We start from the raw sequence: 19387 nt of genomic DNA, 5'->3' as shown, positions 1-19387 counted from the left end.
GCTGGGACTGAGACTTAAGCTAATCACGTGCATAGGGCTGTTTTGGGCGTTCAACGCCAGCTTTGGATCCTTTTCTGGCGTTGAACTCCAACTTGTAACTTGTTTCTGGCGCTGGACGCTAGACAGCAACATGGAACTGGCGTTGAACGCCAGTTTATGTCGTCTATCCTTGAGCAAAGTATGGACTATTATATATTTCTGGAAAGCCCTGGATGTCTACTTTCCAACGCAATTGGAAGCGCGCTATTTGGACTCCTGTAACTCCAGAAATTCCATTCCGAGTATAAAGAGATCCGAATCCAACAGCATCAGCAGTCCTTTTTCAGCCTGAATCAGATTTTTGCTCAGCTCCCTCAATTTCAGCCAGAAAATACCTGAAATTACAGAAAAACACACAAACTCATAGTAAAGTCCAGAAATATGAATTTTGCCTAGAAACTAATGAGAATAAACTAAAAACTAACTAAAACATACTAAAAACTATATGAAATTAACCCCAAAAAGCGTATAAAATATCCGCTCATCAACTTACCATCGCTTTACTAAGGATCTCGCGCCAAAGACTGAAGGTTTATGGTGCATATTAATTTAGTTTGGATTTTTTAGTGAAACAAAACCCCCCTCCCCCAAGGTTATTTGCTGCAGTGAGGGCCCAAAACTTCCTCAAGTCAATTGGAATGGAGCTACATTACGCTTTAAGAACCGCATCAATTCAACCAAGTTGTGGCGGTTTGGGAAATGGCCAGTAATTTTTGGCCGCTATATTCCATTTTTCTTGTAGTGCTAGCAGTTGCACGGGTTGAGAGAAAAGGGATGAAGAACACTATTCATCTTCTCTTTCTTTCTCTTGTAACTTGAGTTACGGAGTTTCGATTCGTGAACGGTTTGTGGCCACGTGAAACTCTCGCCGAGCCCGTTAGTTTCATCTAACCAAAGTGGTAAAATTTTCGAAAATCCTTGCCCAGTTTTTATCTCTATGAAATTCGAAATTTTAGGTTTGGTTTTTGAGATATTTTTGTGATTTCGAGTGTTTAGGTACACTCTAACACTTGGTTGCTATTGGGTTTTGCCCCTAAGACTATTGGGTAAGGTAAGAATGTCTTAAACCCTTATGGATTTATGATTTTGGCAAACTCTAGGTATTAATTATGATGAATTAATTATGTATAGCTTGGAATTTATGATTATTGGAGCTTTTAGGTTGTGCGTGGTGGTTTGTTGAACTTGGAAACTTGCAGAAGCTTGGTTGAAGTCAAAATTTGGTGTTTAGAGCATATTGAAAATCGATCAAGGTATGGTTTTGGTTTCCTCTATGTAATATGTAATATCTCTGGACACATAGGCTAGTGGACCATAGGATAGGATTGAAATTGAATGTTGATGATTATGATGTATGATGACTTTGAGTTTATGTTGTATGATGATGGATTATGGATGTTGTGTTAAGAATTGGTGTTGGGTGAATATTATGATAATGATGGGTGGTAAGTGATGGATTTATGTATGAGGACTTGTTGATGTGTGATGTTGATATGTATTGTTTGAGAGATTAATGAATTGATTGATGATTTGGTATGGAGATGATGAAAATGTGAATTTTAGGTTGTGGAATGAAATAGAGGATATGTGAATTTGACCAAGGTATATTATGACTATTTTGAATCTGGAATAGGTGATTTTGGATTGAGATTTTGGTAAAATTGAGGTTTAGAGACTTTTGGTAAAAATGGACTTTTGGTAAACTTTGACGGATCATATCTTAAGCTACGGTTTTTGAAATGGTTTGAATTTTTGTAGAAATATAAATTTTGTAGAAAAAGATATGATCATTAGAAATTAGTGTCAAAAATATGAATTCTGTGATTTTGCAGAATTTATGATTTCTGGTTTGTGTGCGCACGCACATTGCTGTGCGCGTGCCCTAATCAGTGGCTATTTTTTACTTGTGCGTACGCACAGCCTTGTGTGCACGCACACCCTGTGAAATTTTAAAAACGTGTGTGTGCATGCACACACAGGGAGATGCCTACTGTTGGGAGCGCTTAGCACACTCTGGTGTGCGCACGCACACGCTGGGAGTGGCAGTCTGTTAAATGCGATCACACGTATCTGTGCGCGTGTTTAAAACGAAAACTTTTACCTTCTGTGCGTACGCACACTTCTATGCATACGCACACTTCTTGAAAATTCTTTTGTGCGTGCATACGCACAACCCTATGCGTACGCATAACCCTATGCATACGCACACTGCCCTGTTTTTCAATAAACTTATTATTTTTAACTATTTTATACTCCTGGCAAGCTTGTAAACTCTCGTGACACTTGTATAAGACTCTTTAGCTTGTTTTTAGGTGTCAAAACATAGAGAAGGCTCTAGGTGAAAGTAATTAGGTATTTTCTTGCAAAATGTTTAGAAAATGGAGGTTTAGGTTTCTGGAGTACTGATGACGGAATTGGTTGAGTGAGAGGGCGAAGCATGGTGTAGAAACTAATGAGAATAAACTAAAAACTAACTAAAACATACTAAAAACTATATGAAATTAACCCCAAAAAGCGTATAAAATATCCGCTCATCAACTTACCATCGCTTTACTAAGGATCTCGCGCCAAAGACTGAAGGTTTATGGTGCATATTAATTTAGTTTGGATTTTTTAGTGAAACAAAACCCCCCTCCCCCAAGGTTATTTGCTGCAGTGAGGGCCCAAAACTTCCTCAAGTCAATTGGAATGGAGCTACATTACGCTTTAAGAACCGCATCAATTCAACCAAGTTGTGGCGGTTTGGGAAATGGCCAGTAATTTTTGGCCGCTATATTCCATTTTTCTTGTAGTGCTAGCAGTTGCACGGGTTGAGAGAAAAGGGATGAAGAACACTATTCATCTTCTCTTTCTTTCTCTTGTAACTTGAGTTACGGAGTTTCGATTCGTGAACGGTTTGTGGCCACGTGAAACTCTCGCCGAGCCCGTTAGTTTCATCTAACCAAAGTGGTAAAATTTTCGAAAATCCTTGCCCAGTTTTTATCTCTATGAAATTCGAAATTTTAGGTTTGGTTTTTGAGATATTTTTGTGATTTCGAGTGTTTAGGTACACTCTAACACTTGGTTGCTATTGGGTTTTGCCCCTAAGACTATTGGGTAAGGTAAGAATGTCTTAAACCCTTATGGATTTATGATTTTGGCAAACTCTAGGTATTAATTATGATGAATTAATTATGTATAGCTTGGAATTTATGATTATTGGAGCTTTGGGATTGTGTATGGTGGCTTGATTGAACTTGAAAACTTGTGGAAGCTTGGTTGGGGTCAAATTTTGGTGTTTGGTGCATATTAGGAATCGGCCAAGGTATGGTTTCGGTTTTCTCTATGTAATATGTAGTATTTCTAGACACTTAGGCTAAGCTAGTAGACCTTAGGATAGGATTGGATCGATTGTTTATAATTGTTGAAATGAGGTTGTTGTTCATAAATGGTGTTGATTTTTGAGTTAATGTTGCATGATGTTGAATTATTGATGTTAAGCTATGATTGGTGGTGGATGACTATTATCATGATGATGGGTGGTAAGTGATGAATTTATGTATGAGGAATTATTGATGTTTGATGTTGTTGCATATTGTTTGAGAGATTAATAAATGGAATGATGATTAGGTGTGAAAATGATAAAAATGTGAATAGGTAGATTGTGGAATGAATTGGAAGATATATGAATATAATTTAGATACATTAGGACTGGTTTGGATGTAGAGCAATTGGTTTTTAATTGAGAGACTTGGTAAAATTGAGTTTTTAAAATTTTTGGTAAAAACAGATTTTGGGCCAACTTTTACGGATTATATATTGAGCTACAATTTTTGAAATTGATTGAATTTTGTATCAAATTAAAGATAATTCAAAGAGTTTTAAAATGGTACAGATTTCGTGGAAATTGAAATTTTGTAGAAAAAGATAAGATCATTAGAAGTTGGTGTCAAAAATCTGAATTCTGTGATGTTGCAGAAATTGTGAGTTCTGGTTTGTGTGCAGATGCACACTATTGGGCGCATGCTCCGAGCAGGGGCCATGTTTTCACTTGTGCGTACGCACACACTGGTGCACACGCACACCCTGTGATTTTCAGAAAACATGCGTACGCACACTTTAATGCGCACACACACACACAGGGATATGCCTACTGTTGAGAGCGTTCACACACTCTGGTGCTCACGTACACCCTGCAAAATTTACAAGTTGTATCGTAGCGTGGAATTACACTTTGCACTAATGAACCAGCAAGTGCACTGGGTCGTCCAAGTAATACCTGAGTGAGTCAGGGTGAATCCCACGAGGCTTGTGATTTGAAGCAAGCTATGGTTATCTTGTAGATCTTAGTCAGACGGATAAAAGAGTTGTTTGTTTGTTTAATTCGCATGAAAAGAAAATAAATAAAAACGTTAGTCATTTGATGGTGAATGCAATGATATGAAGATGGTTGAGGCTTGGAGATGCTTTGTTCTTCTGGATCAATCCGATCTTACTGTCTTCTTCAACTGTGAATGATTTCTTCTATGGCAGGCTGTATGTGATCAATGCCTTTCTTAAGGGATCGCCAATGCTCCTCCAGATCTGAACCCCAGGGTTAGTGCGGATCCAGTCTAATTGAGGGTGAAGCTCCTGCAGTCCATTCTCCTTAGTGATCCTACTCAAAATGCCACAGACAAGGTCGAATCTCCCGGATCAGAAAATGTTGCGCCTTTGGTTCTAGCCTCTACCACAAAGACTCTAATCTCCCCGTACCTCGGCTGAACTGGTGTCTCGAGAAGTTCCCAACGAAGTCGTGGATTAGCCGTCTGAGAGATGTATGACCAAGCTAGTGGTTCATCATTGTCCGATGAAAGACTCACTCTGAACCCATATAGAATGTGATAACCTTGTGCCGGTTCAACGCATTCATAATGATGAAGAACAGATATACATCTTAGAATAGAGAATCAAACACGTATTGAGATAGAACAGTAGTACTTTACTAATCCATAAAACTCAGCAGAGCTCCTCCCCTCAACTTAGGAGGTTTAGAAACTCATACTGATAGAAAATACAATAAACGAAAATATGACAGGTCCTCCTCTTAAGTCTGTAAAAGTTCTCAAATAAATACTAAGCTAATGACTAAGGATTACATAGGAAGGGTAAAACAGTCTTTTAGTGCTAAAATCCACTTCTGGGGCCCAGAAAATCTCTTTAGAGTGCAAGGAGGTTAGATCCTGACAGCATCTGCAGCACTTTCTCTGTCTCTAAATCAGACTTTTGCTCTAACTCCTCAATTTTAGCCAGAAAATACCTGAAATTTCATAAAAACACATAAACTCAAAGTAGAATCCAAAAATGTGAATTTTGCACTAAAACCTATGAAAACTAAATAAAACTTAAACAAACATACTAAAAACTATATGAAAATGATGCCTAAAAGCGTATAAAATATCCGCTCATCATTGTACATATGCACAACATCGTGCGTACGCACAAGCTGGGAAAACTCCTCTGGGCGTGCGTATGTACACCCCTATGCGTACGCACACTGCTCTGTTTTTCAATGAAAACCTTGTTTTTAGCCGTTTTACCTTTCTGGCAAGCTTGTAAACTTCCGTAACGCTTATCTAAGATGTTTTAACTTGTTTTTAGGCTTTGAAATATAGAGAATACCCTAAGTGAGTTTAACTAGATATTTTCTGGTAAAAAGTTTAGAAGACGGAGACTTAGGTTTCTGAAGTTTGTGAGTGGACCGTTGAAGTACTGTATGATGATGAGTATAATGAGCTGCGAAAATAAGAAAATTGGAAATGTTTGTGACGAGTCTGGAACTCAAGCTAAATGAGAAAGATTGAATACTGAAAGTGATCACTGATGGAATTTATAATGATTTATACTGATATTGTTGAGATGTTATGCGCCTGGCAGGGACGGTAGGTTAATCCCTCCTGTTGAGGTCGTGGCGGCGACATAAGGGCGGTGGTTAGTCCCGCTTACGTTGAGATGTGAGGTATGTGGCTGAGTATCCTGCTCGCATCCTTTCGGAATCATAGGAGTGTGCGTAGGCACTATATCCCTGGACCGTGTGTCGGGCACGATATCCCTAGGGGTACCCATTTTATTCGTGATCGAAAGGTGACATTCCCATGGGAATGTGTCGGGTTGGCAATTGAACTAACAGTGTGATATCACAGCCAATAGGGCAGGCATTCATCATGTGCATCTTCTATATGGTTGCTTGCTTCGTTTACTTGCATAATATGCCTAATTGTATAACATGCTTAAGTACTTCTTGATTTACCTGCTATACTTGATAATTACTTGTGCTTTACTTGTATGAATTACTTGTGTTTTCTACTGGGATTGAGGAGGTTCGGTAGGCGGTGGCAATGGGATCGCATGGCGGTTAGGTTGGCAAAGGTTGTGGGACAGTGGTGTAATGTTAGATTAGAAATCCCCTAAGATAGTTGACCTATTTAAGGATTTATTTATCTGTTTTATAAACTTGAATACTATGCTTGATGTGAAGTTCTAGGATTGCCTCTGGTGTCCCAGAATCTTATATCTTGTATCTATACCTTGTACCCTTATGCCTTTAGTTTCGTGTGAACGTTTTGCGCTTTTGAAACTCTGCTTTTGAGCTTATTTCTTCATCGGGTTTCTAAAATTACTATTTCTTTCTATATATATATATATTATTGTATGAGCCTTAGAATTATCATGACCTTTAATTATCCATTGCTTTATGACATGAGGTAAGGCTTAGGGTAATTAGGGTGTTACATGCAACCCCTGCAAAAAAATTTCTACTTCCATTAACACTTGTCGCACTGATATCTACACAGGAGTGTTGGCCTAATACTTTTTGTTTTATTGATTTATTGAATAAAATATATTTTAGGTGCGTTCTTTGGTGCCTAAACATTTTTGCCGAAACGTTGCCGAAAAGATGTGGTAGATTGTAAAATTGACAAGTGGACATGAGACTGTCAGGGATAGCAGTAAGTTTTGCAGAGTTAACAAACGGCATTAACCTGATTTCTTTATTCTCTCTAACCCGGTCATTATTTTTTCCAATTTTTCAATCTTCTTAGTTGGTAGTGTGATCAGCCATTCTTTACCTCTCTCAAAGCCAAAACTTTTATGGCTCCTCCTTCCTTTGTTTGCTGACAATACTTTAATCTGTGCTTCTTAGTTTCTTCTATTCACGAGTCATTACCCTTTCTCCACTCCTCCATTGAAAGTAAATCTGAAGACCCACAAACTGAGGTATGGCATCTTCCTCCATCACTATTGGTGTTGCGGTTGCCCTCACCGTGCGTCCATTGCTGTTGTGGAAAGTGACATTATGGCCCTCCTCTCACACCTCCTCCATACACCTCTTTCCATTAATTTCTAAGGTAAGATTTGGGAGTTTTCTCCGATATTTTTTTAAATATTTTTTACTTTTTTGGTTCTTGGTACTTTTTCTGGTGAGTTTTGTTATTTGTTGCTATTGTTATATTCAACATTGTTTCTCCGAAATTTTGAGGGTTTTTTCTCCAATCTTTTCTCCCTTAAGAATTTTTTCTTGCTCTACTGCTTGTACTTTTCAATCATGAATAACCCAAAAGCTTTATTAAAAACACAATGAATAATAACCCTATTACCAAATTTATTCCATGCATGTATTAAGAGAGGAAAATGTTTCCTTGTTCTTATTTTTAATGGCATGAAAATTTTAGTTTGATGTGTTTTTATATATGAAGACAAAGAATCCTAGTTGTGCTTCTAGGTGATTTGTAAAATTTTTTTGGGTGTTCTTTCTTTATTAGGTGCTGCCTTTTAAGTTGGAGGCTTGAAAATGGATGAATTTAGCAGTGGTGATCAAGCTCCTGAGTGGAGCAGTAGCAGCAATGATGATAGCTTTTCCTATGAGGATGAAGATTCTCATCAAGGTGTTGAGAATACTGATAATGTTGAATCTAGCATAGAGAAAGATGATGACAAGGTTACCGCAACTATGCTATAGAGTGCTGAGTTTGACGAGGAGGTTCATGCCTATAAAGCTTACGGAAAGTATGCGAGAGATATGGGTTTTACTATCCGTAAAAGAGACCTGTCAAGAGATGAGGATGGAAATTTGAATAGAAGGTACTATGTTTTCAATCGCCAAGGGACAAGGGATCCAAAACACTATCGTCTAGTCGACGGAAAGAGGAATTATAAACCAGAGACTAGAACTGGTTACAAGGCACGTTGTTCTGTTTATTTGGATAAGTTGTCAATGAAATGGAGAGTCAAGACACTAGAAGAAGAGCACAACCATCCAATGATCCCAGAATAATTTATTCATTTAATTTCTAACCATTGGAAGTTGAATGAGGCTGACAAAGCCCAGATTGTTTACATGAAGGAATATGGGTTTCAAACTTCTCAAATTGTTGGGATTTTGGCTAAGCTTGTTGGTGGCTATGGTAACCTTAATTTCACGAAGAAGGATGTTTATAACTTCATTGATCGGGATAGGTGTGCAAAGATAGAGCACAAAGATGCTGCGGCCGTAGTAGCTTATCTTCAGAGTAAGGCAGATGTGGACCCAATGTTTGTTGCTCGTTATACACTAGTCAACAGTAATAAAATGGGCAATCTTTTCTGGGCTGATGGACTTATGATCAATGACTACTAATACTTTGGAAATGTGTTAGCTTTCGACTCCACTTATAAGAAGGATAGATATAATAAACCTGATTTTCTCTGGATCAAATAATCATTGCTTGACTTGCATATTTGGGTTTCTTGTGCTTGCCAATGAAACTCGAGATACCTACACATGGTTGCTGAAGGAATTTTTGGATGTCATGATGAACAAGGAACCAAGTGTTGTAGTGACTGACGATGACGATCAAATGCGACAAGCAATAAAGGAGGTCTTCCCTAGCGCCACACATAGGCATTGTGGATGACACATTGAGAAAAATGCAAATAGTCATATCAAGGATCAATCTCTTTCGGATGCTTTTAAGGTATCGATATATCCTAATATGACGGTACCCCAATTTAAAGCTTACTGGGAAGAAATGATTCAGAAATTTGACATTGGTGAGGACCACTGGCTTTTAACCAAATATGCCAATAAAGAAATGTGGGCCACTATATACCTACGTGGAAAGTTTAGTGCAAGTGTTAGAACAACATCTCGATGTGAAGGTATAAACTCTTTCCAAAAAAAGGTTTATTAAGTCGCGAAAAACCTTGCTTGAGCTTGTGGAAAATCAAGAGCGTGTGGTTAAAGATTACCGTAACAATGAACTCGTTACTCAATTCAAGTCTATGTATAGTAAGCCATTGCTGACTACTGGGTTGGACTCCATTGAGCAGGCTGCAGCAATGGTTTACACTGCAGAATTATTTGCAGAGGTGGAGGATCAACTAGCAAAAGTTGCTGCACTAAAGCATGTCGGCAAAAGTGGTATGGGCAGTAATGTTGTTCATTGTGTTGCAAAATTTAGACGACCAGGTAGACTTTATCATGTTCTTCATGATGTGACTTCAGAAAGGATTGAATGTGAGTGTCACCGTTGGAAACAAAGTGACATACCATGCAACCATAAAGGAGTAGATACCTCTACATTGTGAGACCTCCACAATCGAGATAAATCATCCATTGATAGATCCACACTCCACAATCATTTCTATTTAGTCAATGTAAATAGTAATTCCAACAAGTAAGAGTAAGACAAACACTATCTAGTATTATACAAGATTGTGATTTTGTACTAGGAAGATAACAAAAAGCTTACGTTCCAACTTCTTGCTAATTGACCTTGGGTTCCACTAGCTTAAATTCAGAGATAGTTGGCCTTTCATGCCTTTTACAAGCATACCAAGACTCATCTAAAACTATTTCTTCCAAGAACAAGGCCTGTAAATAATATAAGTTTAGAACAAGACTGAAAGTCTGTGACCGGTAATCTCTATCCATGCACTAGTACAATAAGTAATTTACCACTTTTTTAATCTGCAAGACATGTGAATCTCTTTTCTTAGCCAAATGTGCGGTGTCCAAGTACAACAGCTGCTTTGCCAACATGTCAATGACCAGTAAAAACCAATGGTCGTCGTGCCAAATAGGTACATATATCTTCAACACCTCATCTATCTTGGCCATGTATTTATCCTTAATCCATTTGGCTGTTCCACCATGGAAATGTCCACAGCCACAAGCTAGTTGCTAAAATTTATCCCAATTCATTAATTTTTTGAGATAAGATGCATGCAAGTAGGATTTAAAATAAGCATTAATTCTCACTGCAAATGTTGGAGGCAAATATCATATTAGGCGACCAGAATTGTAGGTAAGCATCGTTGCAACAAGGATTATAATCTAAAAACGATGAATTTAGCCATGAAACGGGTGACAAATTCATTAAGAGTTATGCGAATAGTTAAAATATCACAGAGACATTTAAATATACAAGTTCATTACCAAAGAGGTTAATTGATTGAAACAATCAAGCATAAAAATTAAATGCCACCGTTATTAGCCACTTACATCGTCTACAACTCTTCGGCCGGGGATAAGAGTTTGGAATGCTTTCCTATCACCATAGCAATGTAGGTCCGAGACCAAGATTTCCCTGTGCAAAGCATATAACCATTCAACAACATTAATTGTTTATTGCATATTATGTTACCTCAAATATATCACATAAGGCAGTAATGCAAAATTATCTGAGTTATGTGCCTACCTTTTGTCTTTTCCCATTCCAAAAATGTATGCCGCTACTGCAAGGTCGGTGCCTGCTAATCGCATTTCCTTTTGAGGATAAAATGTGAACATGGTGTTTTGTGGCATAAATCACAACTTCATTTAAAATAATTCTCAATTTGAAATTACTTGAGAGTTCTACGATTAATTATGATCTGAGACAACAAAAATTCCTCTAAATTACAGTTATACCATATTTCTATGAACATACATACCTCTGAAATTTTTTCACCTACTTCTGCTTGGTTTGGGTTAAATCTCTGCACAGTAGATCGACATAAGGTCTTTCACCAATATGTGATGCAGGTCTTGATGGACCAATTTTGTTAGCTTGTGGTGTCCTTTCTTTTTTGTCTTTGGCCCTATCTTTGTCTGAGAATAAAGTCCTCTGTTAGGACACAACCATTTAAGAAGAAATTACGGTTCCAAAGGGATGTACAATGACAAAATGAAACCAAGTCTCCAACTTCATAAGGGATATAAGTAAACTACCTTCAACTTATCATTTTCCCCAGAGATAATTTGTTTAGGTGTCCCAGTCGATGAGGTCTTCCTTTTACGCCTTGAGCGACGAAAAGCCAAATGGTCCAAGTTGTAATTTGGTACATCAATAGGTGTATCCTTATGAATGCCTTTTTGTTTTGAAGTGGATCGTCTTTTTGACTTGGATGATGTCTTGTCTGGTTTCGTGTCGCCTATTTTAGTCAGTGATTTAAAATGGAAGACACCACTATTTTTGGTTGTTGATGTAACAGTCTTGACATCAATGGATGGGTCTGCATCAGCCACATAAGTTGTCTTAGTAGTAGAGCCATCTCATCCATCTTTTGACTGTGTCGCTTCATTTCTTCCTTTAGTCCTTGTATCTAGATTTGCATGGGCATGCAATTGTTGCAACCTTTCCCACAATCTTGAGCTACTGCTTTTGACTCAGCTTCCAATCCCACGGTCTTACTTTTATCTCTGTGTTTTGCATGACGAAGATTCTAAGACACATATCGTAGTTCAAAGGATGCACATGTACGCAGTAATCAGATAAAGATGGATTTACTTACTTTGGATCCAATCAAATTAAAGGAGCATTGTTGTTGACGTGTGCGCTGGAGAGAAACAACCAATCCAATTGGGATGAAGCAAAACCAGATGTCGAATTGCCATAAAGTCCAAAGTCTGCAGCAAATCCTTCCATGGTCTTAGCAAGTTCTACAAAAATTTGTATGTTATGGAGTTATAGAGTACATTATTCTTAAGAACTAAATGAATCAGGCTAATTCATTTTGATTTCTTCTTTATATTATTATTGTAAACATGAAAAGCCATTCATACCAGATTACCAGTGTTCTCAAACCCACAAATAAATTAGCGAATTCCCAAAATCACCAAGGTTATTTCTCTTTCTATTTTAGTCAAACAACTACTGTATCCTTAAAAAATTCACTGAAACTAATTTATTAAATTAAACAGTGGGCAAAAAACCTTTCTCTTCTTCAAGTAGCGTAAAGCAGAGAATACTGTGCTGGAGGTGCAAGAAGCAGCGGAGACAACTTTTGTCTGTATCGTGGCCGTAGCCTTCTCCTTCGTCCTCTTCTTCCCTACTTCAACGACTGCATGACGGGCAGAGTAGCACCTAGGGCTAGGGGTTACTATTTCACAATGCTACCAGAGACGAGGCGTGTAGAAGAACGCAAGCGGAGAAGAAGCAAGCAAATAAAAGGGAAGAAGGACAATAAAGAGAAACGCAAACAAAGAGCTCATTCCAGTAGCATAAATTTGGGGAAATTCCAAAGCCGTTGGGATTGGGGTTTGCATTTTGTTTCTAACTGAACATGCTAGAGCTTGGGTTTTGTTTTTAGGTTTTGTTTCTAAGTTCTAACAATGAAGACGGGTGATGTATTTGGAGGGAAGAATATTTTAATTGAAATATTTTGAGGGAAGAAGCTACTCTTATATTTTATGTAAGGTAACACATATTGTGAAAGTTTTTTTTTCTAAAGTCAGATAATTTCATTCATGAAACGAAAGAAACATATGGGTGTCCATATATGGGACAAGTAAAAGAAATGGGAGACTCCCAATGCTCTACTATAGAGGTAACATCATATAATAATCTAATAAGAGAAACAAAAGAAAGTGAAATGCTCATCAATTAGGAATTAGAGATTTGTTGAAGCTCCTTCTACAACTTCAAAGGCGATGCCATTATCTCTTCTACACTAGTTGATACATTATCAAAGATGAACTTGTTTCTAGCCTTCCATAAGAACCAGCTCAAAATCACCATCATCATCCTTTGAGAGGAGCTATTGGGTTGGGTACGCAAGACCCCTATTCTCAAATTCCACTCAACATAGAAATCAGAGTCTTCGGTGCCCCTTCTAGTAGCTGGTAAACCTATTTTTGACCAAATTTTCTTTGATTTCTCACAATAGAAGATGCAATGATTGATTAATTCTGGAAATTGCAGGCATCTTCGGCAGGTGGATTGAATTAATGGGATGCGATGATGAAGCTTTTGCAGCACTAGAAGCTTTTCATAGAAGCCCCTCCAAAGAAAAATCTTAATCTTCGCTGGGATTTTCATCTTCCACAATTCTCATCACAAATTCCCTTATCTCATAATCTCTGGGTAAAATTCAATGGGAGAATGCGAGAACCCATAAGCCACACAGTACCTAGTACTCACTTCATACAAACCACTTTTATTAAGGGCCCAATAAATTTTATCTTCTCCACCCCCAATTGTTGTTGCTAGCACACGCTGACTAGTGCTCTCAGAAAAAATACTTCTAATTAAAGTCTGATTTCACTGACCATTAGAAAGTATTAAGTCTTTGACCATCAATAGTGGTTGATTTTGCAGATTGAAAGCTTCAGATGAAGGAACAACACAGGGATGTGGAGGAGCAAGCCAAGGATCGTTGAAGATTCGGATACTGGACCCATCACCAACTCGCCAAACCAGCCCCTTTTCAACAACCTTACACCCTTCCAATATGCTACGCCACCCCACGAAGGTACTGTTCCGATCTCTGCATTCATTATAGAACTGTATCAAAAATATTTACCTTTGCGGAGTCTAGATAGGAGTGATTGTGGCTGAGAGACAACTTTCCAATATTGTTTGCTAGTAGCGCCAAATTCTGAGCCCCTAGGTCCTTAAAACCTAGTCCACCTTCCAGTTTCGGTCTTATCATATTATCCTAACTAACCCAAGCCATTTTTCGCTCTATACCTTTTTTATCCCACCAAAATTGGGAGAGTATGTTGTGAATCTCCCTAATTAAAATGTCAGGAAGGTGGAAACATGATAATGAATAAATTGGGATAGCCTCCCCACCAATAGCTTTGATTAGAACATGCCTGCTTGCAGAGGAGAGAAGTTTTTTTCCACCCTTGAACTCGCTTCCTCACCTTGTACTTGATTTCTCCGAAGATGGCCTTTTTTATTTTTGGACTGTAGATGGAAGACCCAAATATTTATCCTATGCACCAATATGAACAATTTTCAATTTCTGAGCCAGTAGTAATCGAGCAGCGAGAGGAGTATTATTACTAAAGAATAGAGCTGATTTATGCAAATTAACTTTTTGGCCACTGAACCCCTCGTATGGCTGAAGTATACTGAGAATATTTTTACAACTGTTTTCTGACGCTTTGCAAAAAATGATTGAGTCATCCGCAAACAATAAATGATTAACAGTAGGACATCTTCGGTTGATCTGAATACCTTCAATGAGACCGTTTTACTCTACCTTATTTAGCAAAAAGGATAATCCTTTTGCACAGAAAAGAAAAAGGTAGGGAGATAGAGGGTCTCCTTGACGGATACCTCTATTTGGTTTAAAAAACCAAAAGGTTGACCTTCAACAACGACAGAGTAAGAAACTGTAGTCACGACCTCCTGTATCCAACCAATCCACCTAGATTCAAATCTCAATTTCTCTAAAATGAACCAAAGAAAATGCCACTCAGCACGATCATAGGATTTGCTCATATCCAATTTAATAGCCATTTCACTCGATGGGCCTCTCTTCTTTGTCTTTAGATAGTGCATGCATTCTTAAGCGACTAGGACATTGTTTGAAATCAATCTATCCTTAATGAAGGCGCTCTGATTAGGGTTGATCTACGAAGTCATAAATTTCTATAGCCGATGGAATAGTACTTTAGAAATAATTTAATACACAACTGAGGAAAGGCTGATGGGTCTAACCTATGTCATATCTTTTGCATCAAGAATCTTATGAATGAGACATATTTGTGTATAGTTGAAGCTCTTTAGTAGTCTACCACTGACAAAGAAACTGCGAACAGCCTTAAAAACATCCTGCTCTACTAAACTCCAGTAGAATTGAAAGAATTTAGCCGTAAATCCATCATCACTAGCAGCGCTCTGGGGGTGAACACTAAAGACCGCCCGTTTTACCTCATCAAAACTGACCGGTCTAGTAAATTTTCGGTTCATGGTTGCTGAAATTTTGGTTTCAAAATCTTTGAATGCATGTGCCGGATTAGCTTGGTTAATTGATGTGAAGATATCCTTCAAGTATGTTTCAGCTACTTGTGAAATTTCCTCATGGGTGGTAGCATACGTACCATCATTCTTTTACAGTTTCCAAATTTTATTTCTTCAGATTCTGGATTGGAATGATTGGTGAAAAAACCTTATATTTTTGTCCCCCTTTTTAAGCCATTTTACACAAGATTTCTCCCTCCAATAGCTTTTCTCCTTAAAGTAAGCATCCTCAAGTTTATTTTCCAATCCTTCAACCTGTTCTCCCCCTATAATACCCTCCTCTTTGAGAATTTCAAGCTGAGATGTGAGTTCACCAATGTTCTTCTTCGAATTATATTTGTTCTGTTGCTGCCATTGAACAATATGGTGCCTACAGTGCTTCAATTTGTGAGCCAAAACAAACATTACTGAGCCATCCACCCATTCCTTCCAAGCTTTGGTGATAATTACCTGAATTTCTTCTAAACCACACCACCTCTCTTGAAACTTAAACCTCCATTTAGATTTTTCCATGACCCAATTTGTATTAAGGAGGATAGGCACATCATCTGAACTATTTTCTACGAGCCGAGATAGCGAGGCTGATGGAAAACGGTCCATCCACTCACCGTTTGCAAGTGCGTCAAGCCGCTCCCTGATCTAGTCCTGCCCTCATCACCTATTAGTCCAGGTGAACCTTCTCCCAATCTTACTCAAGTCCTTCAGTCTACCAATATCAATAAAATTCACAAATTCAGAAATAGATTAAGATGATTTTAACCCCCTCCTTCCTTCTCATCGAGGCTCACTATAGCATTAAAATAACCCATAATTACAATATTTCCAAAGAAACGTTGTACAAAAACGGAAGGTTCTGTGTATTGGGTAGACCGAATCTCATCCAGACTATTTAAATATACTCCAATCAGCCCCAAGAATAATTCAAAGTAGTATCAGTTACCTTGGCAGCTATGAAAAACTCTTTTTCAGCGAGAATCTCAACCGTTGTGCGCTCCTTCCATGCTAAAACCAATCCACCCGCTGTATTCGTCGGACTAACAATCTTTCAATTCGTAAAATGACAAGATCTCAACTTATTTTCCACCAAACGAGATTGGTTTTTTGTTTCACATAGAAACACAATCTCAGGGGAGTGGGATTAGCACATCCCTTTAAGGTTATGGACTGCCAAAGGTCTCCCCAAACTGCGATAATTCCATGAAAGAACTCTTATGGTGAATTGAAGAGAAGGAATAAAGAAGGGAATAAAGAGAGGAATAAAGAAAGAAATTGACAAAAGTCAAACATTGACCTAGATGGCAAAAACATTCTGTTTTGGAAAAAACCCTAGCAGAGCAAATTGAAGAAGTACGTGCTCCTCAAGTAAAAAGCATGACGTCGTTGTTCCACTTATTGTGAAAGTTATTAGTGATGAAACTTTTCATTTTTATCATTAATATTGCTATATAATCAATTGATTTTAAAAATGTTTTATTTTTCTTTTATAAATAAAAAATATTATTTCCGAAATGAAAATAAATTACTTAACATAATTTATATAATTACTATTATGCAATTTGTATTATGATTAACATCAAAATGAAATTCTGAAAGACTGATAAACCCCAATTTTGTGGTTTATCTTGTGTTAATTTTAGGAGATTTTATCATCTTTTCTCACATTTATTCAATGAAATAGCATGGTGGTGTGAATTACTCCTATTTTGTGCTTAAGAGTAAAAACATGCTTTTTAGGCCTTTAAATCACTAATTTTAATTCACTTTAATTTCATTCGATGCCTTGATATGTTTGTTAAGTGATTTCAGGATTAGAAGGCAAAGATTAGGTTGAAGGAATGAAGAAAAAGAATGCAAAAATGGAGAATTCATGAAGAAATGAGGATTTGCTGAACTGAAGGCCACGCGCACGCGTACGCGTGAGATGAAGATTCGCCAGCGACACGTACGCGCTACCCACGCGTATGCGTGACCAGAGAATCAGCAAGCGATGCGCACGCATCATCCACGCATACGCGTGATGTTGGTCACGTGACTCACTTAGAGGCAAAACGCTGGGGGCGATTTCTAAGCTAAAGGAGGCCCAAATCCAACTCATTTCTGATGCTTTTGAACCTAAGGATAGCAAAGGATTGGAGGGAGAACCATAGTATAGTTTTTCATCATGTTGTAGGTAGAATTATAGAGAGAGAAGCTCTCCCTTATCTCTAGAATTTAGGATAGTTTAGGTTTAATTTCTTTAGATCCAACTTTCAATTCTTGTTTTGATTTAGTTTTCCCTTTTAATTTCATGTTGTTACATCTTTATTATTCTAGTTTTACTTGTCATTTTTCCTATTTTGCTCTCTTTTATGTTTATAAACTCTTGTTGATTTCTATTTTCTTTTAATGCAATTTAATGTTTCCATATCTTTTATTGCTTATCTTAGTTGTTATTATTGATTTCTTGCTTATATTAGTTATGAGTTTCTTTAATTCTTGCATTTGGTGATGTTTACTTTTCTTGCACTCTAGGTGTTTGATGAAATATTTTCTCTAGTTATTGTGTAGTTTTCCTTACTCTTGGCCTAGGATAAGGGAATTGAGTGACCTTGAGTCACTGGATCTCAACGAATTGGTGATTTAAGAACTCCATGTGGTCAATTTGATAACCATTGACTCTAGCCTACTACTAAGTTAATTAGTAGCTAGGTTATGACTTATGGATTGATGTTGATCAAGCCTATTTGACGTATTTAATGCGTTGAGGTAGACATTGTACTTACTTCAAGCATAGAAGTAGACTAAATGGGTTGGTCCCTCATAATTGTCAATATATAATTTGTAGACAAGGATGGTGATCTCAATTCCCATGCTTAGCCAAGAGTTCTTTTCATGTCTTTATTAGTTATTGTCGTTTACTTTCTTGTTATTTACTTTTCTTGCTAATTACAAATCAAACCCCCTTGTTCTTCATAGCCAATAATTGATCACTTTATTGCAATTCCTTGTGAGACGATCCGAGGTTTGAATACTTCGATTACCTTTTCATTGGGGTTTGTACTTCTGACAACCAAATTAAACTTTGATTGAGCATTGCTTGTCAGTTAGGAATTATACTTACAACAAAGTCATTTCCTCTAACCGAGAAGAAATTCTTAGCCGACGGTTTTGCTCTATCAAGTTTATGGTGCCGTTGCCGGGGAATTGCAATGGTGTTATGTTATTGGCTATTGTGAATATGTTCATATTGTGAATATCTTACTTTTTGGTTATTTCTAGGTCTTGTTAGTAATTAGTAGTTTACTTTTTTCTTTGCCTTTTGAGACTTTTGTTTTGATTTCCTCTTTTCCAGATGAATTCTTATCCTTGTGGTTTTGGATATGGTTATGACTATGTTGTAGGTAGTGGAGACTCTAATGATGGCTCACATTATGGGAGGAAAGAATTCTTATGAAGGGAGCCACTTCCATATGAGCAATCTTCATGGCAACCTCCTCAATTAAGCTACTATGATTGCAATCCCTCCTATGATGCATATCATTCCAATGGATATAATGGTTCTTAGTAGTGGTGTTCATAGTTCAGTTTTTTTCATAAACTGAACTGAAACTGCACTAAACCATTTTAAATGGTTTAAAAACTGAACCAAACTTTGTCAAATAAGAAACTGATTTTAAACCAGTTTACAATACAGTGTACCAGTTTAAATCAGTTCATAAAAATAAAACCAGTTTTAATAGAAAAAAAACCAGTTTAAACTGGTTTATAGGCTAAAACTAGTTTTAACTTTTAATATATATAAAATTAGTTTTTACATTTTCTCTCTCCCCCTCTCTTTCTCTCCTTCTCTCCCTCTCTCCCCTCTCTCTCTTTCTCCCCCTCTCCCTCTCTCTCCCCCCTCTCTCTCTTTCTCTCTCTCCTTCCCTTCTCCCTCAGTTTAAATCAAATAAAACCAGTTTTAATAGAAAAAAAACCAGTTTAAACTGGTTTATAGGCTAAAACTAGTTTTAACTTTTAATATATATAATATATATAATTCTCTTTCTCTCCCTTCTCTCTTCTCTCTTCTCTCTCTCTCTCTCTCTCTCTCTCTCTCTCTCTCTCCCCCTCTCTCTCTCTCTCCTCTTGTCTTCTCT

General features: G+C 37.4%; 1 protein-coding gene and 2 long non-coding RNA genes across 3 annotated transcripts; 1 reads left to right on the top strand and 2 right to left on the bottom strand.

Annotated features, from left to right (window-relative positions):
- LOC107620291 (protein FAR1-RELATED SEQUENCE 3-like) lies at positions 8078–9624 on the top strand. Its single transcript, XM_016322473.1, has 5 exons — positions 8078–8251; positions 8363–8611; positions 8694–8915; positions 9012–9195; positions 9281–9624. Exons 1-5 carry the CDS (start codon positions 8078–8080, stop codon positions 9622–9624), a joined length of 1173 nt encoding a protein of 390 aa, XP_016177959.1.
- LOC110267866 lies at positions 10049–10848 on the bottom strand. The gene is made up of 4 exons (XR_002355815.1): positions 10737–10848; positions 10541–10625; positions 10298–10372; positions 10049–10219 (listed from the first exon to the last, which is right to left on the bottom strand). It is a non-coding gene; the product is annotated as an uncharacterized LOC110267866 (long non-coding RNA).
- LOC110268200 lies at positions 11580–11973 on the bottom strand. The gene is made up of 2 exons (XR_002356312.1): positions 11812–11973; positions 11580–11719 (listed from the first exon to the last, which is right to left on the bottom strand). It is a non-coding gene; the product is annotated as an uncharacterized LOC110268200 (long non-coding RNA).

This window comes from Arachis ipaensis, chromosome B10 (genome assembly GCF_000816755.2).
Source record: "Arachis ipaensis cultivar K30076 chromosome B10, Araip1.1, whole genome shotgun sequence".
NCBI lineage: Eukaryota > Viridiplantae > Streptophyta > Magnoliopsida > Fabales > Fabaceae > Arachis > Arachis ipaensis.
The sequence above is the reverse complement of the archived record's forward strand: the minus strand, read 5'-3'. Positions and strand labels throughout refer to the sequence as shown.

Bases quoted from the DNA above. Each gene is read 5' to 3' on its own strand.
- LOC107620291 (XM_016322473.1), top strand. From the start codon at position 8,078: ATGGGTTTTACTATCCGTAAAAGAGACCTGTCAAGAGATGAGGATGGA. The intron at 8,252-8,362 runs GTTTATTTGGAT...AACCATTGGAAG, and splicing joins GTTACAAGGCACGTTGTTCT to TTGAATGAGGCTGACAAAGC. The intron at 9,196-9,280 runs GTATAAACTCTT...GTGTGGTTAAAG, and splicing joins AACAACATCTCGATGTGAAG to ATTACCGTAACAATGAACTC.